The 23,355-nt window shown below is 36.3% G+C and overlaps 3 protein-coding genes and 1 pseudogene across 5 annotated transcripts; 1 reads left to right on the top strand and 3 right to left on the bottom strand.

The window, feature by feature from the left end:
* Positions 1 to 1,096: 1,096 nt before the first annotated feature.
* On the bottom strand, positions 1,097 to 4,353 carry LOC106356087 (protein NRT1/ PTR FAMILY 2.3-like). 3 transcript variants are annotated; one of them, XM_048750749.1, is made up of 4 exons: positions 3,396 to 3,582; positions 2,362 to 2,442; positions 2,038 to 2,105; positions 1,097 to 1,963 (listed from the first exon to the last, which is right to left on the bottom strand). In XM_048750749.1, exons 1-4 carry the CDS (start codon positions 3,436 to 3,438, stop codon positions 1,391 to 1,393), a joined length of 765 nt encoding a protein of 254 aa, XP_048606706.1. In that variant the 5' UTR covers positions 3,439 to 3,582; the 3' UTR covers positions 1,097 to 1,390. The 3 variants fall into 3 exon arrangements, 1 of the variants encoding a protein (XP_048606706.1); XR_007320596.1 differs by having other exon boundaries at positions 1,421 to 2,255; positions 3,396 to 4,285; XR_007320595.1 differs by having other exon boundaries at positions 1,421 to 2,255; positions 2,362 to 4,353.
* Positions 4,354 to 9,540: 5,187 nt separating this feature from the next.
* LOC111203766 lies at positions 9,541 to 16,297 on the top strand (annotated as a pseudogene).
* A 1,455-nt stretch (positions 16,298 to 17,752) lies between these two features.
* On the bottom strand, positions 17,753 to 21,227 carry LOC106405063 (protein NRT1/ PTR FAMILY 2.7). The gene is made up of 4 exons (XM_013845699.3): positions 20,787 to 21,227; positions 19,954 to 20,689; positions 18,302 to 18,822; positions 17,753 to 18,220 (listed from the first exon to the last, which is right to left on the bottom strand). Exons 1-4 carry the CDS (start codon positions 20,863 to 20,865, stop codon positions 17,883 to 17,885), a joined length of 1,674 nt encoding a protein of 557 aa, XP_013701153.1. The 5' UTR covers positions 20,866 to 21,227; the 3' UTR covers positions 17,753 to 17,882.
* A 195-nt stretch (positions 21,228 to 21,422) lies between these two features.
* LOC106405163 (mitogen-activated protein kinase 3-like) lies at positions 21,423 to 23,293 on the bottom strand. Its single transcript, NM_001315731.1, is given in 6 exon segments — positions 21,423 to 21,776; positions 21,878 to 22,061; positions 22,141 to 22,473; positions 22,565 to 22,702; positions 22,777 to 22,906; positions 22,983 to 23,293. Coding segments are annotated over 6 exon segments (1,113 nt in total). The 5' UTR covers positions 23,141 to 23,293; the 3' UTR covers positions 21,423 to 21,606.
* Positions 23,294 to 23,355: the final 62 nt, after the last annotated feature.

The following is a 23,355-nucleotide window of genomic DNA, read 5'->3' as shown; positions in this document are numbered from 1 at the left end:
CAATGGTACAAGAAGTTTGACTCCTTCATGGTGGATCATAACTTCAAGAAAACCAAGAATGATCATTGCGTTTTCATAAAGAGTTACGAAAGCGGCGACTTTCTCATATTATTGCTCTATGTTGATGATATTTTAATTGTGGGTCAAGATCGCAACAAGATAGCCGCATTAAAGAAAGATTTGGGAAGGTGTTTTGCGATGAAAGATCTGGGGCAAGCGAGACAGATTCTTGGAATGAAGATCACTCGGGATAGGCCAAAGAAGTTTTTATGGTTGTCCCAAGAACGATATGTTGAAAGGGTGTTGGAGAGATTCAACATGCACAAAGCAAAGCCGGTGAGTACTCCACTTGGTGGACATTTCAAGCTAAGTTCGAAGAAAAGTCCAACAAGTGAGAAGGAGAAAGAGGAAATGAAGACTACCCCATATGCATCAGCAGTAAGCAGTCTCATGTATGCCATGGTGTGCACCAGACCAGACATTGCCTATGCAGTAGGAGTTGTGAGTCGCTTTCTAGCAAATCCAGGAAAGGAGCATTGAAAAGCAGTTAAGTGGATCCTACGCTATCTAAGAGGCACAGCGAAGAAGTGTCTATGTTTTGGCAATGGAAAATTGGAGTTAAGCGGTTACACCGATGCAGATTGGGCTGGTGATAAAGACTCAAGAAAATCAACTTCAGGATTTGTAACTACCTTTGCAGGGGGAGCTGTTTCTTGGCAATCAAAGTTACAAAAGTGTGTTGCCTTGTCTACCACAGAAGCAGAGTACCTTGCAGCAACGGAAGCATGCAAAGAGATGATATGGATGAAGAACTTCTTATCTGATTTGGGAGTGAAGCAAGAAAAGTACAACATGTTATGTGACAACCAAAGTGCTATTCACTCAGCAAAGAATCCAACATTTCACTCTCGCTCAAAGCACATCGATATCCGGCATCATTGGATCCGGGAAGTTCTCGAAGAGAAGCTCATACATCTCACAAAGGTACACACCGACCAAAACTGGTCAGACTTTATGACCAAGGTATTACCGCTCAAGAAGTTTGAAGATTGCTGCAAAGGCACGGGTATGGCAACTGTTTCGGGCTAAATCGGGAAGGGGGAGATTTGTTGGATTTCCCTCATTAGCCCAAGAAGAAGAAATAAGAAGGGGTGTTGAGAAGTAAATTTGATTTGGGTCATATGTTTGGGCTAATATTTTACTAATCATATTTAGCTCAAATCTTAACCCAAATTCTAGAATATCCTCCACCTCCTTAAGATAAAAAATCTAGATAATTAGAATAAAATAATCTAGATATCATAAAAGAATTATCTAGAATTATGATTAACATATTTGAGATATTTTGTATCATGGAGGCTATAAATACCTCCACTCCCCCCCCCCCCCTTCATTTTGTATCATCCAAGAAGAGAGAAAACAAAGAGAGAAAATATTTGTAAGAGAGAGTTTGCAAAAACAAAATCTTTGTAGTAAACCCTTTCCTAAATATTAAGAGTCTTCTTCTTAAATCTCTTAGTTGTCTAAATCTCATTTTCATCTCATCAATATTGGGTATTATTCCCAACACCATAGGTTTGTTATGCTTGTAAAGTCTCTTCCCGGAGATGAAAAGGACAAAACTGATTAAATTAGCAGCAGCGCAGAGACCGAACCCGAGCTTCCAGCTAGCATTGTCCTGAGTATATACAATTTCTGTCGCGCTAATGATCGCGCCTGTATTTACCATGAGGAAGTAACAGTTGAAGAAGGTTCCTTGATCTTTAGGTTTCTCATATTGGTTTGCACCAGCAGATGCCAAAGCCACTCGTGTCCCAGCTGTTCCAGTAGTCACTAGAGCTAGGACTACATATAAAATCCCAAGCTGGAGGTCTGATGGTGATTGGCATAGGATTGAGCCCGGTTCACATGGTCGAGGTCTCAAGTAGTCCGAAAATGCGATAAGAGTCAAAAGAGAGATGCCCTGGAAAAAACGTTTTGGAAATGGTGAGCATTTGTATAAATTGAGAGTAGAGCCTCGATGAGTTTTGGATTTACGAGCAGATAAATGAAAGTAGAAGCCAAGATGACGGGAATGTCTCCGAAGAAAGAGTCGGCTAGAATGGCTGCAACAACAGGCAACATGGCAAGACATCAATTGAAAATATTTGAAATCTGAGCAGCAGCGATGCTCTTGATGTTGAATTCCTCGATCAAGTATACGATCAAGTTAAGTATCACTCCGAAAAAAGTTATGGACAGTCCTAACAACGTAACTGCACCATATATAACCAGTTAACCAGTATCACCTGTCTATGCTTTTGAGCCCAAGAACATAGACAACATAGAGCATAAAAATAAGAAAATTATATAAACACCAACCGATTATGAAGGGAAAAGTGATCCAGCCACCACACTTGCCGCTTGGATCGCCAGAGTGTTGCACTTCTATGTCACCAGAGACTAAATCAGCCATGAAGGAAAGAACAATCAGGAGTTACTTCTGACTTATGTTTGTGTGTCTGATGACGATGTAAAAGCCTTAACACTATACTAGTTTCCTTGAAATGTTTTTAAAAATTTACAAATATTTAGTAAATGTCATATTTTCATTATTATTTTTCATCTAAATATTTTTCTTCTAAATATTAGTATTTTCAATTTTTTCGCTATGCTATTAGTAAAATGTCCTTCCAATGAAATATGAATACATAAACAACCGCTATATATTTCCTTGTTATCATAATAAGACTTGGACTGAAAGATGCATTCTTTGATTAACCAGCCATGTATAACATAACTATGTTCAAAACTCGTAAAACCGTACAGCACGATAAACAACCATCAACCCATAATAAGGACCTCCCATAAACTATTGCATCCCATAGACCTTTGATCGTTGAGAAACCTATTGAATGAAGGGTGTACCATGTATCCATCAAAAACTCATGTAATATATACCAAGATAGACCACCCCATTTCCTTTCTTGTACTTCCTTTGAGATACTATGTATCCACAAAAACCTGGGACCTTTTAGTTTTTTTTTTTGCAACCTCTTGTTCCTTGTATATATGACTCTACATCCCGCTTAACTTGAACCCCAAGACCCCATGAACACATGTAAAGTGTTTAATAGAATAAGAGAAAAAGTACCAACCACAGTGAATCAAGTGATAGAACTCTATATGCTTGTAAACACCAGAGCCACGAGAAAAGGTTATAAGACCTAAACAGTCATACTAATCCTGAAATGTCAAAAGCCTACCAACCTTGTATTATCTACTTGATAAAGCTGTAATGACTTTACAAACTTTTGTGTTAAAAACCTCAAACAAATATCCAATAAGCTCAAAAAGAACTGAACAGAAAAAAAAACTCAAAAGAAACCAGAGAATCCAGTTCAATATTCCAAAACCTTGAAAACAGAATAGGAAAATCAATGCATAAAGAGAAATCATTCCAGAGCCACATCAATCGAATCCTCAAAAATATTAAAGATCTCGAGCTAATTTTACGATATAAGTGGTTTGTTAAGAAAAGGTTTAAAGAAGCCATATTTATAGTAATGAGAAATCGTGTCTGTAAAGCTAGGGATAAGATAGCTTTAGGAATATACGTATAGCATATTCCAAACTTGAAAGATATTGTGTATCAAAATATAGGTATACTTGCTATTCTCATATATTGTGGATCTTATAAATCTCGAGCTAATTCATATTTCAAACAATGTGATTTTGATAGTTACCCAAGTTTGAAAATATCTTAAATTATTATAAAAAAAGTATATTTGTTTCATAATAAAATAATTCATATATGACCAAGTAAATTTTGTACTAACATGAAACTTTAAATTCACATTTGCTATGCTCAACATATTTTAAAAATGATATTTGTTTTTGTAAATTATAACAATATGTTTTTAAATGTAACACTTTCGATGGGATTAGTTTAAATTATATATTTACTTATTATCAATATTAGTTAGATTTGGTTACCTTTAATTGTTATTAAAATATTATAAAATATAGAATATAGCAAGAAAATCCAGAAAAAATTGTGGCTTGCATTAAATCTAAAATGTCCTATTAACCCTAATTGAAAGAGTGGCATATGTAGTATATTTTTCAAGTTGGAGTGAATGTACAAAGAAATATATCCATAGTCGAATTCAAACTATTGAGAAAGCAACAAAGAAATTGCATGCATGCATCAAGCAATGTGAAAACAGACGTTCAAGTGGTGCTTCAAACGATGACATTGGAAGTGATTTTTTAGTTTGTGTAATATATATCTTACTTACTTTGCAATAATGTTTTAAAGTGATATGCAATTTAAACAAGCTAAGTTAATTTCATTGGATGATCCAAAATACAAAGGAGGTTAGAAGTTCAATCATGTATGGAGCATTATAAAGAACTTTGAAAAGTTTAAAGATGGTGACACATCCACAAGAAAAGTATCAAACTCAGGTGGTTTCGGAGATACAAATCCAGAATTAGAAAATGTTACATATGATTCTGCTACACAAGAATCTCCAGGTTTGGCTACTTTTCTATTAATTTAGATGATGAAGAAAATAGAATGGGTGGATCTTCGTCTAAAAAACCAATTGGAGTGTAAAAAGTCAAACTCAAAAGAAAAATTGATGATCAAACATGACTTGTTATTAACACCTTGGAAAAAGGAAATAAAAAACTACTGGAGAAATTAGAGAAAAAAGCGCACAAAGACAACAACATTAGGAGATTCAAAAAAAGAATAATGTTTTATAGAAGTTTAAAGACGAGAACACAATTTTATTTCGGGATTTGAACTCCACACAAGATCCTAACGTTCGTGCATACATTCAATCTGAGCAAAATCAAATTTTAGTAGAAAGGAGTGAACAACAACAAGCTCAACAGCCACTTCATTTAGACAATATTTTAACAGTCTTAGTGGATCTAGAAATGGTTTACCAAATTATTAAGTGTTAGTTTGTGATGTGCTAAGTATTTTTTAAATATTTGGTTTGATGTTTATCAAGTCTTTCGGTTTTTATATTATTTATGTAATTGTGTTTCATATAAATATTAGTAAAAAAAAACATGTTTCTGGTATATTAAATATTTTAAATTGATTGAATAAAAATAATAATAAAAACTTTAAAAGATCTCAAGATCAAAGGTGTGTATCAGTCGTTCGACCAATTTTGGTCTCGTGTGGCAGTTGCTTACGAGAACGGAAAAGATGCAAGTTGGAATGAATGTACAAAGAAGTCCATCCATTGTCGAATTCAAACTATTGAGAAAGCAACAAAGAAATTGCATGCATGCATCAAGCGATGTGAAAACAGACGTCCAAGTGGTGGGTGCATCAAACGATGACATTAGAATTGTTTTTTTTAGTTTGTGTAATATATATCTTACTTACTTTTCAATAATGTTTTAAAATGATATGCAATTTAAACAAGCCAAGTTAATGTTATTGGATTATCCAAAATACAAAGGAGGTTAGAAGTTTGATCATGTATGGAGCATTATAAAGAACTTTGAAAAGTTTAAAGATGGTGACACATCCACAAGAAAAGTATCAAACTCATGTGGTTTCGGAGATACAAATCCACAATTGGAAAATGTTACATATGATTCTGCTACACAAGAATCTCCAGGTTTGGCTATTTTTTCTATGAATTTAGATGATGAAGAAGATAGAATGGGTGGATCTTTATCTAAAAAACCAATTGGAGTGTAAAAAGCCAAACTCAAAAGAAAAATTGATGATCAAACATCACTTGTTATTAACACCTTGGAAGAAGGAAATAAAAAACTACTGGAGAAATTAGAGAAAACAAGCACACAAAGACAACAACATTTGGAGATTCAAAACAAGAATTATGCTTTATAGAAGTTTAAAGAAGAGAACAAAATTTTATTTCGTGATTTGAACTCCATACAAGATCCTAACGTTCGTGCATACATTCAATCTGAGCAAAATTGAATTTTAGTAGAAAGTAGTGAACAACAACAAGCTCAACAGCCACTTCATTTGGACAATATTTTAACAAACTTAGTGGATCTGGAAATGGTTTACCAGATTATTAAGTGTTAGTTTATGATGTGCTAAGTTTTTTTTAATATTTAGTTTGATGTTTATCAAGTCTTTCAGTTTTTATATTATTTATGTAATTGTGTTTCATCTAAATATTAGTAAAAGAAAAAAGAAAAACATGTTTCTAGTATATTTAATATTTTAAATTGATTGAATAAAAATAATAATAAAAATTTTAATGTAAGTTGGTAATATTAGCTCTTATAGTTTATTTAAGTAAAAACTAAGAACAAATTAAAGTTTAGGGACCAATCTGTAGTTAGAAAAACGTATCTTCAAAAAATGAAGAAGCGAAAAGTATTTCTTCAAATTTGAAAAAATATTGTTCAATTCTTCGAAAAATGAAGAAATGAAGGAAAAAATGAAGCACCGATGAAGCAAAAAATGAAGCAAAAAGTGAAAAAATGAAGCATCATTAGAGATGCTCCGGCATTTTACCAAAAAAAAAACAACAGTTTCGGTTTCGGTCAACTATGCTAGCCAACTGCGGTATGATTGATTTCCCATCCAAAGGTAACTCATTCTCTTGGGTAGGAAACAGGTGCTCTGGCAAAGTTAAATGCAAGTTGGATAGAGCAGTTGGAAACGAAGATTGGCACCACCTATTTTCCCACACCAATGTGGAGTATCTATGGCTTTGGGGCTCAGGCCATAGGCCCATTATCACTCGGTTTCTCTCCCGTAGAGGTAAAGGTCGACGGGGCTTCAAATTTGATAAGAGATGGATCGCCCGTGGCAGTTTCAGAGAGGCGATACTGCAGGGATGGAATGATCCAGGCTCTCTGCGTCCTCCTGATCTCTTTGACCGTATTGCGAGATGCCGTAAGGCAATATCACAGTGGAAAAAGATGAACCCGGCGAACTCTATAGCGAAAATTGAAGAGATCAAAGATCAATTAGAGAAAGCCCAGGTGGATGACTTGATCTCAAATGATTAAATTCTACAGCTGAAATGGAACTTGTGCTCGGCATTCCGGGATGAAGAATTGTATTGGAAACAAAAAAAGTAGGGCGAACTGGTTGAGGGCTGGAGATAGAAATACAAAGTTCTTCCATGCTACGACAAAAAAAAGACGAGCTAGGAACAGACTAACCAAGCTCAAGAACCCACTCGGCGGATGGGCTGAGTGTGAAGAAGATATCGAGCAGGTGGCCGCTGCGTATTTTCAGGTCCTATTTACCAGCTCCAATCCAGGTAACTTTGATGATGCCCTTCGGTACGTTTCTGAGAAAGTTTCTTTGGATATCAATGACTCTCTTACTCGTGCTCCATCAGATGATGAGATAAAAAAAGGCATTCTTTGATATAAACCCGGATAAAGCCCCTGGCCCCGATGGCATGACGAGCCTGTTTTTTCAAAAATTATGGGGAATTACTGCAGGTGAAATCTTCCGCTCGGTGAAAGATTTTTTCTCAGCTGATATACTCGATGCAAGGCTCAACCAAACGAATATATGTCTGATCCCTAAGACAGACCGTCCATGCGAGATGACGGAATTTCGACCGATCAGCTTATGTAATGTAAGCTATAAAATCATCTCGAAAATTATGAGCAAGCGACTGAAACTTTTTCTCCCGACTTTGATTTCGGAGACGCAATCAGCCTTCGTGGCTAAGAGAATGATCACAGATAACATATTAGTGGCTCAGGAAGTCTTCCATGCCTTGACCCGAGCTGCAAGGCCAAATTTGTTGCTATCAAAACCGATATGAGTAAATTATGATCGAGTGGAATGGTCCTTTTTGGAAGTTCTGATGTGTAAACTAGGCTTCTGTGATAGATGGATATCGTGGATACACATTTGTATATCGTCTGTATCATACAATGTGCTTATCAATGGAGAACCAAAAGGCAATATCACACCCTCTAGGGCTATTCGCCAAGGAGACCCGCTCTCTCTCTGTTCCTCTTTATTATCCTTAATGAGGCGCTCATCTCCCAGATTAATGGGGAAGAAAGAGAAGGACGGATTACAGGACTGAAAGTTGCGAGAGATAGCCCACCGATATCTCACCTCCTCTTTGCTGATGACAGTCTATTCTTTTGCAAAGCAGACACAAACCAATCCAGAGAACTTATGCGTATAATTGAAGATTATGGCAAAGCGTCGGGTCAGCAGCTAAATGTAGCTAAATCTTCAGTCTTTTTTGGAAGTAAAATCTCTGCAGAGCTTAAGGCCGAAATCAAAGGAGCGCTAGGTATTTCGTGAGAGGGAGGTATGGGGATGTACCTCAGACTGGCTGAAAAAATTTGCGGCTCCAAAAAACAGGCCTTCGCATTCATCCAGGAGCGACTAATAAAGCGTTTAAACTCCTGGTCCGCCAAACTTCTGTTTAAAGGTGGCAAGGAAGTTCTCATCAAGTCAGTTGCACAGGCTCTCCCGTCTTATGTGATGTCGTGCTTCCTCTTACCGTAGGATACTATTAAAAAACTGACCAGCGCAATTGCAAGATTCTGGTGGAGTACCAAGCAAAATAACCGTGGATTGCATTGGATTGCGTGGAAGAAAATCTGTATACCCATGGAGAAGGGTGGCTTGGGATTTAGAGACCTCAAAAATTTCAATCTTGCTCTGCTTGCAAAGCAGCTATGGAGGCTAATCCAATATCCCTCCTCCCTCTTGGCGAGAGTCCTGAAAGGCAGATATTTTCGCAACACTAATCCGATAACTGTCGAGAAAGCGAGCTCGCCATCGTATGTATGGCGTAGCATGATGGCGGCCAGACCCTTACTAAAATCAGGACTGAGGAAATCAATCGGCTCGGGTACAATACTCGGGTATGGGATGAACCTTGGATCCCTGGGGTTCCAGCCAGACCCCCTTGTGGAGTAAGACCGATACAGAACCCGAATCTGCTGGTCCACGAACTGATTGACCGCCATACTAAGACATGGAAGAGTGATTCGTTGAGAGCTCTGTTTGACCCTGAAGATATTCCGCTGATTTGCAGCATCAAAATCAGTAGGTTTTTTAAGGTGGATAGCTACTGTTGGAGCCATACCAAGTCGGGAGCTTACTCTGTTAAAACTGGATACGTTGAAGCATGTCGCCTTGAAGAGGAACTGGAGCCGCAGATCGTCTCTGAACCCAGCACCACCGGACTGCTAGGGAAAGTGTGGTCGGTGAAAACAGTGAGAAAGATCAAACATTTTATGTGGTAAGCTATATCGAATTGTGTTCATGTGCGCAGCCGCCTCGTAGAACGCCATTGCAGCTCGAACAGGACGTGCCCAAGGTGTGGGTAAGAGGACGAGATGACAAACCACATGCTGTTTGAATGCCCGTCAGCAAGAAAAACCTGGGCTCTCGCAACGCTGCCCACCACCACTCCGGGAGTATTCCCGAGCTCATCTCTGCTCAGTAATTTTGACTTCCTGTTGAATAAATGGCAGAACCAGGATAGCTCACCGGAGGACCTGGCGCGCTACCCATGGATCCTCTAGTTTATATGGAAGGCGCGAAACGACATGGTGTTCGAACTGAAAGAAATATCACCTACGGAGATCTTGCAATCTGCGACATCAGAGGCAGCTAGCTGGAGGCTTGCGAACGTTATCTCAACGGTGATGAATGAAAATGAAGGCCACCAGCCCCTAGCACATCACTCTATCCCACAGCGGCCGTGTTGCAGGTTTGATGCTTCTTGGAAGGATAACGATTTACGTTATGGAGGAGGTTTTGTGATCGAGAACGAGGATGGGAATACAATTTTCGGTTCATGTGCTAGTAATCGAGTTTTGTCCCCTCTACACACTGAGTTTAACGCTCTGCTGTGGCCAATGAGATCCTCACTTGTTCTCGGTTACATTTCGATGGCTTTCGTATCAGATTGTCTTCAATTGGTTAAGCTTATCGAAGAAGAAGAAGAATGGCCTAGTCTTATGGCCGAGTTTGATGATTTTATCGAGCACCGTTCTAAATTTATTTGTTGCTCTATATCTTTTGTTCCTCGTTCTCAGAATTTCCGAGCTGATCGCCTTGCGAAAGGTGCCCGGTCTCGCGGTCTTTGTTTTGCCCATGTAAACTCTGAGGTCCCAACTTAGATAGTGCTTGACACTTCTTGGTTGGAATCATTGTAATAAAACTATATATGGAGTTTTTGATGCCAAAAAAAAAAAAAAGTCTCACGATACTTTTTCTGATTATGATAGGTGGCATAGGGAGAAAATTATCATTGTATAACGTTATATATATATATATATATATATATATACATATCTTCCTCCTGATACCACTAATGTCAAAACGTGGTTAGGTGCTTCTAAATGTAAACCATTACCAAATCATTTCAATAACATAAAATGTTCACTCATCAAGGTGTACACGTTTTCAGTTAAGCTTATATCTTCTTCTTCCTTGATAACAACAGATCAAACCACAGATACCTTCACTCATCAAATTCAGGGTCAGTAAATGATATCTTTACCGGTAATTTTATACTAGGCAACGTTTACTCTCTCTTTTTTTACAGATACATAACCAACAAGGATGCTTCAACTTTCGTGATCATTACACGACTATAAAAACATTTAGCACAAATCTTGATCAAATCAGTCTCGGGAAACTTTTAAAAATTTTCATAATTGACATAAAGACTACAAAGATGATTAATTAGTGGATACTACTATTGAAGATCTGGCTAGATCTTTTTATATCCACCAACGTGATATTGGAAAACGACAACAGTAGATGAAATGTCACATTTTGGCTAGCTATTTTATAATCAGAGCAAACAAAATCTATACCAAATCTTGCACCACGCAAAAATTGACATGCATTTCGAACTTATATCTATACTATTAAAGCAGGATCCTATCTATTTTTAACCCTTACACTACCCTTTTATATACTACATATGTTTTGAATCTCCAAATGTTATTGTCTTTGTGCGCTTGTTTTCTCTAATTTCTCCAGTAGTTTTTATTTTCTTTTTCCAAGGTGTTAATAACAAGTGATGTTTGATCATCAATTTTTCTTTTGAGTTTGGCTTTTTACACTCCAATTGGTTTTTTAGACAAAGATCCACCCATTCTATATTCTTCATCATCTAAATTCATAGAAAAAGTAGCCAAACCTGGAGATTCTTGTGTAGCAGAATCATATGTAACATTTTCCAATTGTGGATTTGTATCTCCGAAACCACATGAGTTTGATACTTTTCTTGTGGATGTGTCACCATCTTTAAACTTTTCAAAGTTCTTTATAATGCTCCATACATGATCGAACTTCTAACCTCCTTTGTATTTTGGATCATCCAATAACATTAATTTGGCTTGTTTAAATTGAATATCATTTTAGAACATTATTGCAAAGTAAGTAAGATATATATTACACAAACTAAAAAAAAAACACTTCTAATGTCAAATGTTTTCGTATTGTTTAATGCATGCATGCAATTTCTTTGTTGCTTTCTCAATAGTTTGAATTCGACAATGAATAGACTTATTTGTACGTTCACTCCAACTTGCATCTTTTCCGTTCTCGTAAGCAGCTGCCACACGAGACCAGAATTGGTCGAACGACTGATACACACCTTTAATTTTGAGATCTTTTAAAGTTTTTATTATTATTTTTATTCAATCAATTTAAAATATTAAATATACCAGAAACATGTTTTTCTTTTTTTTTACTAATATTTAAATGAAACACAATTACATAAATAATATAAAAACCGAAAGACTTCATAAACATCAAACCAAATATTAAAAAAAATACTTAGCACATCATAAACTAACACTTAATAATTTGGTAAACCATTTCCAGATCCACTAAGATTGTTAAAATATTGTCCAAATGAAGTGGCTGTTGAGCTTGTTGTTGTTCACTCCTTTCTACTAAAATTCGATTTTGCTCAGATTGAATGTATGCACGAACGTTAGGATCTTGTATGGAGTTCAAATCACGAAATAAAATTGTGTTCTCTTCTTTAAACTTCTATAAAGCATAATTCTTGTTTTGAATCTCCAAATGTTGTTGTCTTTGTGCGCTTGTTTTCTCTAATTTATCCAGTAGTTTTTTATTTCCTTCTTCCAAGGTGTTAATAGCAAGTGATGTTTGATCATCAATTTTTCTTTTGAGTTTGGCTTTTTACACTCCAATTGGTTTTTTAGACAAAGATTCACCCATTCTATTTTCTTCATCATCTAAATTCATAGAAAAAGTAGACAAACCTGGAGATTCTTGTGTAGGAGAATCATATGTAACATTTTCCAATTCTGGATTTGTATCTCCGAAACCACATGAGTTTGATACTTTTCTTGTGGATGTGTCACCATCTTTAAACTTTTCAAAGTTCCTTTATAATGCTCCATACATGATCGAACTTCTAACCTCCTTTGTATTTTGGATCATCCAATAACATTAACTTGGCTTGTTTAAATTCCATATCATTTTAAACCATTATTGCAAAGTAAGTAAGATATATATTACACAAACTAAAAAAAACACTTCCAATGTCATCGTTTGAAGCACCACTTGGACATCTGTTTTCACATTGTTTGATGCATGCATGCAATTTCTTTGTTGCTTTCTCAATAGTTTGAATTCGACAGTGGATAGACTTCTTTGTACGTTCACTTCAACTTGCATCTTTTCCGTTCTCGTAAGCAGCTGCCACACGAGACCAGAATTGGTCGAACGACTGATACACACTTTTGATCTTTTAAATTTTTTATTATTATTTTTATTCAATCAATTTAAAATATTAAATATACCAGAAACATGTTTTTCTTTTTTTACTAATATTTAGATGAAACACAATTACATAAATAATATAAAAACCAAAAGACTTGATAAACATCAAATCAAATATTAAAAAATACTTAGCACATCATAAACTAACACTTAATAATTTGGTAAACCATTTCCAGATCCACTAAGATTGTTAAAATATTGTCCAAATGAAGTGACTGTTGAGCTTGTTGTTGTTCACTGCTTTCTACTAAAATTCGATTTTGCTCAGATTGAATGCATGCACGAACGTTAGGATCTTGTATGGAGTTCAAATCACAAAATAAAATTGTGTTCTCTTCTTTAAACTTCTATAAAGCATAATTCTTGTTTTGAATCTCCAAATGTTGTTGTCTTTGTGCGCTTGTTTTCTCTAATTTATCCAGTAGTTTTTTATTTCCTTCTTCCAAGGTGTTAATAACAAGTGATGTTTGATCATCAATTTTTCTTTTGAGTTTGGCGTTTTACACTCCAATTGGTTTTTTAGACAAAGATCCACCCATTTTATCTTCTTCATCATCTAAATTCATAGAAAAAGTAGTCAAACCGGGAGATTCTTGTGTAGCAAAATATTATGTAACATTTTCTAATTGTGGATTTGTATCTTCGAAACCACATGAGTTTGATACTTTTCTTGTGGATGTGTCACCATCTTTAAACTTTTCAAAATTCTTTATAATGCTCCATACATGATCGAACTTCTAACCTCCTTTGTATTTTGGATCATCCAATAACATTAACTTGGCTTGTTTAAATTGCATATCATTTTAAAACATTATTGCAAAGTAAGTAAGATATATATTACACAATCTAAAAACAACTCTTCCAATGTCATCTTTTGAAGCACCACTTGGACGTCTGTTTTCACATTTCTTGATGCATGCATCTAATATCTTTGTTGCTTTCTCAATAGTTTGAATTCGACAATGGATAGACTTCTTTGTACGTTCACTCCAACGTGCATCTTTTCCGTTCTCGTAAGCAGATGCCACACAAGACCAGAATTGGTCGAACGACTGATAAACACATTTGATTGGATCTTGAGATATTTCCATATATACTTGACATAAAAGTCTATCTTCTTCATGAGTATTTCCAGCAGAACGTAACGGCATTTTGTAAACAAAGTTAAAATCAGATGTGGATGCAATAGAAAATATAATGATTCAGTGATGTGAATGAAAATGTAGAACACAACATGTTATTTATACACAATAAAGATTTTCAGATTTTTTTTTATTTGTAATGACATGATTTGATAATACAATGGAAATGTTATTCAAAGATTCTCACATTTTAACTTATTATGACATGATTTGATAATACAATGAAAAGTTTATTCAAAGATTTTCAGATTTTTAATTTGTTATGACATGATTTGATAATTCAATGAAAAGGTGAATTTAAATATTTTCACATTTTTTATCTACTATGACATAATTTGATAATGCAATCAAAAGGTGAATTAAAATCCTCACATTTTAAACTTATCATGACATGATTTGATAGTAAAATGAAAAGTTTATTCAAAGATTCTCAATTTTTTTTAATTTGTTATAACATGATTTGATAATGCAATGAAAAGGTGATTCAAATATTCTTATATATATGTATATTTTATGTCATGATTTGATAATGCAACGAAAAGGTGATTCAAAGATTCTCACAATTTTCAATCTACTATGACATGATTTGATAATGCAATGAAAAGGTGATTCAAAGATTCTCACATTTTTCAATCTACTATGACATGATTTGATAATGAAATGAAAAGGTGATTCAAAGATCCTCACATTTTTCAATCTAAAATAATATGATTTAATATTACAATAAAAGTGATTCCAAAATGATCTATATATAGTTCTTGTTGGTTTTCACAAATTTAATTTTTACTTCACACACTCTAAGTTTATTCTTTTAAAATGAATTACAATTTCACAAATTCACCTCTATATTTGAGTTCTTCTTCATCCTATTCAGATGATGATGCTGAAAATGTATAACTGATTAATAGTCATGAGAAAGAAGAATTGGCGATACATTCTGCTATCGAAATAACAATGCGATAATAGAATACCTACGTAATCAACAAAGCAGCCAGGTGATTCATGGAGGCTCAGTTCCTGGACCTTCTTTTATCCACCAAGATCGAGAAAGCGCACATTGAAGATTGTTCAACGACTATTTCTCAGAGAATCCAACTTACAACGACACCATGTTGCGTAGGAGATATCGTATGTCTTGTTATTTATTCCTTCGTATTGTTAATGCTGTCGAAGACCATGACAACTACTTTAGACAGCGAAAGGATACAACTGGAAGAGTTGGTTTATCATCTCTTCAGAACGCAACAGCCTTCTTTCAGATGCTAGCTTATGGTTTGCCCGCTGATACTACTGATGAATACATCAAAATTGGCGAATCAACAGCAATCGAAAGTATGAAAATATTTTTTCAGGCTATTGTGGAAATATTCTCAGAGAAATACTTACGATCACCAACACCTACCGATGTTTCAAGACTTCTGAAGATTGGTGAATACATCAAAATTGGCGAATCAACAACAATCGAAAGTATAAAAATATTGTGTCAGGCTATTGTGGAAATATTCTCAGAGGAATACTTATGATCACCAACACCTATAGATGTTTCAAGACTTCTGAAGATTAATGAAGAGCGAGGCTTTCCGGGAATGTTGGGTAGCTTATATTGCATGCACTGGAAGTGGAAAAATTGTCCGATCGCTTGGGCTGGACAATATGCAGGTGGTAGTGGATCACCAACTATAATTCTTGAAGCTGTTGCGGATTATGATGTTTGGATATGGCCTGCATATTTCGGGATGCCGGGCAGCAATAATGATATCAATGTCTTGGAGTCTTCACATCTTTTCTCCAATCTCGCTCGATCAAGGTATTGCACCTCCTGCTCATTACATCATTCAAGGCAAATAATATAATATGGGTTATTATTTGGCCTACGATATATATCCAAAATGGTCTACCATAGTGCAAACTATTCATGAGCCAGTGGGTTCAAATAAGAAATATTTTGCTACACAACAAGAAGTATGTCGAAAAGATGTGGAACGTGCCTTTGGAATTCTTCAATCACGCTTTGCAATTGTGAAAGGACCAGCTCGTTTTTTTTGGGAAAAAAATGTGCTACATGACATAATGACTAAATGTATAATTCTACATAACATGATAATTAATTGAAGATGAGTGTGATCTTGATGCTCCAATTGAAGTTGGTGGAGAAGTTCCAGTTCTAGAGGTTGATATCGAAGAGCATGATAATATTCGTTTTCAAGAATTTTTGGCTTGATTTAGAAGAATTAAAGATCAAGAAGCTCATTTCACTCTTCGGAACAATTTAATTGATCACATGTGGGAAAAATATACATTTCATGCTTCCTTATAAAATGTAGTGTTCTTGTGTTATGTATTTATGTTATATGTACTAATTATATTGTATGATAATGTTTATTTAATACTAATTAGCAGTTGTGGTGAAATATTGTTAAAATAAAATAATTGGGTAAAATTAGTAAACTAGCAAAAGTAAAAGATGTTTTTGTTAAATAATGATAAAACAGAAAAAAATAATATATTTGGAATATTCCTTTTTGAAGAAAAAAATGAAGCAAACCATTGGAGAACATGCTTCTTCATTTTTTTAAGATCTTCATATTTTGAAGAAAAAATGAATTTTACCATTGGAGATGCTCTTAAGTTGATTATATCAAATTTTTTAGTTTTTGACAGAAATACAAAGATGACTAGAAGTGGATGAAATGAAACCAAACAACAAGCATACAACACATGACAGCTAAAACAGTAAACTAGAAGAGGAGTGGCCCGATCGAGGAAGGACAAGAGCTTAACGAGGCGATGGTGGATCAAACAACACTGGTAAGATTAGAAGAGACAATCCAGTTACCACAAAAGACCGAGAGATAGGGCACCCTCAAACCCCAGAAGCACAGCTCCTACAGCTTCCGAGTCGCTAAAACGCAACATACCGAGCCTAGAATCCACCCCGAACCCGCAAACCAACCTGGTTAAGGAGACGCCGGCGGTACGAGAATAAACCGACAAACCGACGATGCCGTCGTTCGGTAGAAATGACCAGAGATTACCGCCTCTAGCTCAAACCACCGAGACCGTATACACCCATTTAACAAGAATACCATATAGGAAAACGGACCGGAAGTGGACAAATCCTCCGACAAAACCTACGACCAAACCAGTAATTAGACTGTTGCCTAATTTAACCGCCATCAACCTACCAAGAACCTAACTCCTAAACCGGCAGCAAGCTTTAACCAAAACTGTTGTTGCAAGAACAAGAGAGAGAAATCGTTTAGAAGAACTGACGAAGTAGAAGAAGAATGAAAAGATACTTCCAATCAAAGGTTAGAACTTTAGATGACAACAGAAGACATGTTCTTCCATGGTTAACGACATTGATTAGAGCAGCACTTGTGGCTTGTTTAGAAGCATATCCCGACCACCACCGAGGTAACTGAAGTTGTGGTGCTCCTATTAGACTCTGGGAATTCTTGATAGCACAAAGATACATTCCCTGGGCAATGGAAAGCTTCTCCTGCAAGCAAAAGACAAAAACCAAAAACATGATATCATTTTTTATCTCAATTTTTGGAATGGAATGACACCCGAAATAAATTCTTTACTAATTCCGGTGCTTAGGATGTTGAGATGTTGAGCGTGTGAGGAAATTTTTTGTTTTCTTTTAGTAATATGGGTTGAGAAACCAATAGTTAACAGGAGAATGAGGTTCGAACCTATGGTCGGAGAGAGAATCAAATTGGCATCGATGAAGAATACTTATATAGTAGCTAAGAGAGAAAACCTATAGTTAGTTTATAGTATTCAACATTGAGACATGCATGCAGCATTCAGAGAGAACAAGTGTGAGAGGAAGAAGAAATAAAGCAAAATATATAAACTTTTCAGTGGCTACAAAGTGAAGATACTTTCACACAATTACAGAACACTAGAAGATACCGACAACAAATAACATGTTCTCTGTCTCTCTCACTCTTCATCTTATAAGATCATGAGGACAAAGTAGTAGAGTGTGAAACCGCAACATCTTTTTCGTGACCATCATCCTCGAGATTCCTGTATTTGTAAAGCCAAGAACACACGAGGAAATAGCCGAGATTCAAGACTCCTCCAATGACTAAAACCCAGTAAACATTGTCAACTCGTCCATGGTTTATGTCATCTGGTAACCATGCGGTGGTCCTCTGAATCAGATCGATTATAGCAGTGCTTGTGTAAAAGCATATCCCAATCACCACCGATGTAATGGATGTTGCGGTGCTCCTCATAGACTCTGGAAACTCTTGATAGCACAGAGCTACATTCCCTGGGAAATGGAAAGCCTCTCCTGCAAGCACAAGACAAAACCAAGAACATGATTATTTTCTCAGTTCAAGTTGATAGATTGGTCTGAAAATCAGTTCCTTACCGATTCCTACTATGACTAGAGGAGGGAATAGCCATAGGACAGACATGTCAGCAATAGAAGATGACTCGAGGAAATGACCATTCTCTACTATCTTCAATCGCTTTGCTTCAACAATGGCAGTCACAGCCATGCTTAGAATGTTGAAAACATGGCCTATACCGACTTGTTGGAGCGGTGTGAGAAACTTCCCCGTTAGCTTTTGGTAAAATGGGTAGAGAATCCGATCGTTGACTATAATAAATAAGCAAGTGGAGAGAAGTGTGATGACTTGTAGAGAGCCTGCAGGGATTTTAAAGTTAGGACCAAGCCTCCGGTCCATCACTAGACCTTGAAGAACTGTTAAGCTTAGCTGTGTCGCGATTGGAGTGCTCAAGAATATTATGGCTAACGCAAGAGGGATGATTCTTATGACTGCTTTGAAATCTTCCACTTGTTGAACGCTGCATAGTCTCCACGGATTGTGAACTGTGCCATCTGGTTTAACCTCGTCTTCTTGTTTCAAGGCTGCACGGTTAAAGAATCTGCGTGTTTGAGAAATAAATAAATAAAAAAATCATTAGAATCTCAATGCTGCAATGAATGGAAACCAACTAGGAGTTGGCCTAGTGGCTAAAACTATTGGATCACCTAGTAGGGGTTTAAGGGGTCATGGGTTCAATTATCCTAAGAAGAGTTAATTTAACATTAATTTTGACCCCTCCCTAGGGAGATATACGGGCTTTCGGGCTCAGAACTTCCTAATCATTTAAAAAAAAAAAAAAAAATTTTGGGTTCACCTTTAGATTTACCAACCAATAGTATTTGATATTTGATATTTTTTAAAAAAGGAAACAAAATTGAATTTCCAAATAAGATTATATTTTTAAAATAAAACAATAAAAATACATAAAAATAGTTACAAAAAATAAATAAATAAATATTGATAAACCAAAATACTAAATCTTATACCCTAAATCCTAAACTCCAAACCCTAAATTATAAACCATAAATCTTGGATAAACCGTAAACCATTGGAAAATTTTAAACCCTAAATTATACATTAAAAACTAAATCTTAATAACACTAAACCCTAAACCCTAATCACTAAACCCTAAACCCTAATCACTAAACCCTAAACCCTTGGATAAACCCTGAACCCTTGGATAAATCATAAACTCTAAATCAAAAATATTTAAAATTAAACCCTAGAGTTTATGATTTATCCAAGGGTTCAGAGTTTACCCAAGGGTTTAGGGTTTACCCAAGGGTTTAGGGTTTAGTGATTAGGATTTAGGGTTTAATGCTAGTAAAATTTAGTTTTTAATGTATGATTTAGGGTTTAAGATTTTCCAACGGTTTAGAGTTTATCCAAAGTTTAAGGTTTAACGTTTAGGGTTTAGGGTTTAGGGTATAGGGTTTAGTATTTTGCTGAAGATTTAACAATATTAATTTATTTATTTTTTTTAACTATTTTTATGTATTTTTATTATTTTATTTTAAAAATATAATCTAATTTGGATATTCAATTTATTTCTTTTTTTAAAAGATATCAAATATCAAATACTCAAACACTATTGGTTGGTGAATCTAGAGGGTCACCTAGGTGATAACCCAAGAATTTCTCAAAAAAAAATGCTACAATAAAACTGCTGTTCTCAAGGATGTTTTGTTACCTCAAACTATTTGTGGGCATTGAGAGTGATTCACTGTGGTAGTCCTTTTCGTAGGTGGAAACCACAGCTTTTCTTTTGAATACCGCGGCTAAAATGACGCGAAGTAGACTTGTGAAGGGACTTCCTAAGGGCTTGTCATGCTTGTAGAATCTTCTCCCTAAGATGAAAACCAAAAAGCTGAAGAAATTAGCAGCTACGCACAGACCAAACCCAAAGGTCCAGCTGACGTTGTCTTCAGAATAGACAATGGCGGTTACACTTATAGCTCCGGCCAGATACGTTGTGAAGAAAAACCAGTTGAAAAAGCTGCCTTGGTCTTTAGTTTTCTCGTACTGGTTCGCACCAGCGGCTGCTAAAGTAAACCGTGTCCCACCTGTTCCTATAGAGGCTAGAGTTATGGCCGTATAAAGAACACCGAGCTGGCTTTTCGAAGGTGATTGGCATAGGCTTGAAGCAGTGTCACAGGGGTTGGGTCTTAAAGAGTCAAGCGCAGCTGTTAGTGTCAGCAGAGATACGCCGATAAGAGAAACGAAAGCAGAAACTGAGATAACAGGGATGGTTCCAAAGAAAGAGTCAGCAGCAATGGCTCCAATGGCTGGAACCATACAGATGCAGCCACTGAAAATGTTGGTAATCTGAGCTGCTGCGATGCTCTTCACGTTGAATTCCTCAATCAGGTAGACGATCAAGTTTAGTAACCATCCCCACGCAGCTATTGTCAGGCCTAACAACGTCGCTGCACCATAGAAACATAGATAGATTACCTGTAAGGTTCTTGTTCTAAGCTCTAAGGGTTATGTGAAAGATGAAAACAGAGAAACAGAATCTCTCACCTATCATAAACGGAAAGGTGATCCAACCTCCACCATGGCGTTTGGTGCTTGATATTTGTGTTTCTGCATCACCTGCCATGTCTCTAAATCAAGTAGAGAGCTTCTACCTGTTTCTGTTTGTTTGTTATAAATGGCCTGAAATGCTGGAAGATATATATAAGCAATGATACACTAAAGACAATGTTTAAAGAAGATGACTTTCGATGGTGGTCACGATATTTTATTCTCCACGAGCAGCACCCTCCAACAAGAAACGTTAAAAAAAAGGTATAAAACACAAAGCTTTTCATTTGATGTGTGTTGAGCCATCACTGTCAGCTTCGAACAGCCTGTGTGAAGACAACATTTTTATCCTATCTAACTTTTAATAAGTCAACTCTAAAAATTGTCTTGTAATGGATATTGCTAAATTAGTACCCATTTGCCAAATTATTTCCAATGATTTGGCCATACATACTTCAATAATGCAAGCAGCTACCTAGAGCCAAGATCAGAAAAAAAAAAAGCATTGAATGTGAATAGACTACTAACAATACCATGATGGAACCCACTAATTTTGAGAATAGGAAAGTCAGGCTTGATGAGAATATTACAGAACTCTATACTATATTCCTTTTTGTATGTGAAGTAAAAAAGTGTGAAGTAAATATTTCATAGCTGGAGTACTTTTACATGAGAGCTACATGCACTCACTCACTAGCAGTAATACAATGTTAAACAAACAAATAGGATTACACATGGAAAAAAGGTACATGAATAAAAGAACAAGCAAAGATGCTAGAGGGCAGGATATTTGGCCATTCATTCGGTTGCTGCTCTTCTAAGCATATGTTGGATTGAGTGCAATGGCTTCCCTGTAGATCATCTCTTTTATCTGTTCCTCGTCTAGAGGTTGTTGTTCAAAGTCGAAAGAGAATGGCTTTAGACAGATTGGCTCATCATTCGGGTCGTGCAACTTGGCTAGGTACGGGTGATTCAGAGCTTCTTCAACTACACACAGCAACAAGATAATACGTTTTAACTAAGTTTGAATCAAACCATGATGATGAGAAGACAGAAACAGAGAACATGTATACGTATAATACACTTACCAGTGATTCTTTTGTTGGGGTCAAACGTCAACATTCTGTCAACTAGATCAATGGCCAATGAGTTAACATGAGAGAACAGTTTAGCTAACGGTTGGCGAGGGAAGTTGGGAAGCTGCCGGATGTATCTTTTGGCATCCTCGTTGTGTGTAAACCCGAGATCTGATTCTGTCGGCGTGCCAAGCAACTGCAAGATTCACACATATTACAAAACAGGCCCAATCTTGAATCCATGCTAAAAAGAATATGTATTTTTGCTTTGTTACCTCTGTCAATAAGCGCATCTGATGGACATGGTCTTTACCAGGGAACAAAGGCTTTCTGTTCATGAGCTCCATAAAGATACAACCAACAGACCAAACATCTATAGCAGCTGTGTAATCAGATGAGTTGAGCAGAAGCTCAGGTGCTCTATACCATCTGGTAACAACATACTCAGTCATAAACTCGTTCTCTGAAGTGGGTCTAGCAAGACCAAAATCACAGATCTTTAAATCGCAGTTGGCGTTCAGGAGAAGATTGCTAGGCTTTAGATCCCTGTGGATAACTTTAGCCGAGTGGATGTACTTGAGCCCTCGAAGAAGCTGGTACAGGAAGTACTGTTTCAAGAAGATTCATGTCAGTCTCATGTTTCTTGAAACAAATTATTAATCTTCAAAAAAAAAAAAACAAGAGGAGTAGTTTTATTACCTGACAGTGTTCCTCAGACAAGCCCTGGTTGGATCTGATGATTTGATGAAGATCAGTGTCCATTAACTCAGTGGCGATATAAACATCACTGAACTCTCTTCTAAGTGGTGGAGGAACCACATCTCTTATAGCTATGATCTGTAATAAAAACAACCGTATTAATATAATTATTCATCTAATTTCAGAAGATATTAATCAAGAAATATACAAACGTTTTCATGATCGAGATGACGAAGAAGCTTGATCTCGCGAAGTGTACGCTTGGCGTCCATGTGATTATCAAAGGCGTTGGCTATCTTCTTCATCGCCACAAGCTCGTTCGTCTCCGAATCCAACACAGAGCTTCACCAATCCCAATTTACAAAAAAAAATATCAAAACTCCGATCTCTCCAGAAATAAGAAGATCAGCGAACATACCAAACGATGCCGTATGCGCCCCGACCGATTGGAACAATCGGAGGACGGTACTTGGATGTGACCTCGAATAAACTACCGAAGATATCGTAGCTTATGAACTGTCCTCCGTGCGTCTGCACCGCCGGAAAATCTGGATATTGGCCGCCGGCGTTGTTCATCTCTCTCTCTCTCTCTCTTTCAATCGATGACGCGCTAAGTCAACTTCAAGCTTGACTTGTTGTGCTTTGAGGTATAGTGAATCTGAAGGTATTGTGTGACTCCTTTATATATATAATTATATTACAGTTAGATGAGGGACTGAAATGAGAAGACGAGTTTCAGATGAGTTTTCGCGGTAACTGCGAGGAAGAAGAAGGGAGATGGAAAGATTGTG

Source organism: Brassica napus, chromosome C3 (assembly GCF_020379485.1).
Source record: "Brassica napus cultivar Da-Ae chromosome C3, Da-Ae, whole genome shotgun sequence".
Taxonomy (NCBI): Eukaryota; Viridiplantae; Streptophyta; class Magnoliopsida; order Brassicales; family Brassicaceae; genus Brassica; species Brassica napus.
The sequence above is the reverse complement of the archived record's forward strand: the minus strand, read 5'-3'. Positions and strand labels throughout refer to the sequence as shown.

Excerpts from the sequence above, each read along its gene's own strand:
- LOC106356087 (XM_048750749.1), bottom strand. The coding sequence starts at position 3,438 with ATGATTTCTCTTTATGCATTGATTTTCCTATTCTGTTTTCAAG. Across the intron at positions 2,443-3,395 it reads TTTCCTATTCTGTTTTCAAG|TCTCTGGTGACATAGAAGTG; the intron begins GTTTTGGAATAT and ends TGGCTGATTTAG. Across the intron at positions 1,964-2,037 it reads CTACTTTCATTTATCTGCTC|GGCATCTCTCTTTTGACTCT; the intron begins GTAAATCCAAAA and ends CGTTTTTTCCAG.
- LOC106405063 (XM_013845699.3), bottom strand. The coding sequence starts at position 20,865 with ATGGCAGGTGATGCAGAAACACAAATATCAAGCACCAAACGCCATGGT. Across the intron at positions 20,690-20,786 it reads CACCTTTCCGTTTATGATAG|CGACGTTGTTAGGCCTGACA; the intron begins GTGAGAGATTCT and ends TCTATGGTGCAG. Across the intron at positions 18,823-19,953 it reads ATGCCCACAAATAGTTTGAG|ATTCTTTAACCGTGCAGCCT; the intron begins GTAACAAAACAT and ends TCAAACACGCAG.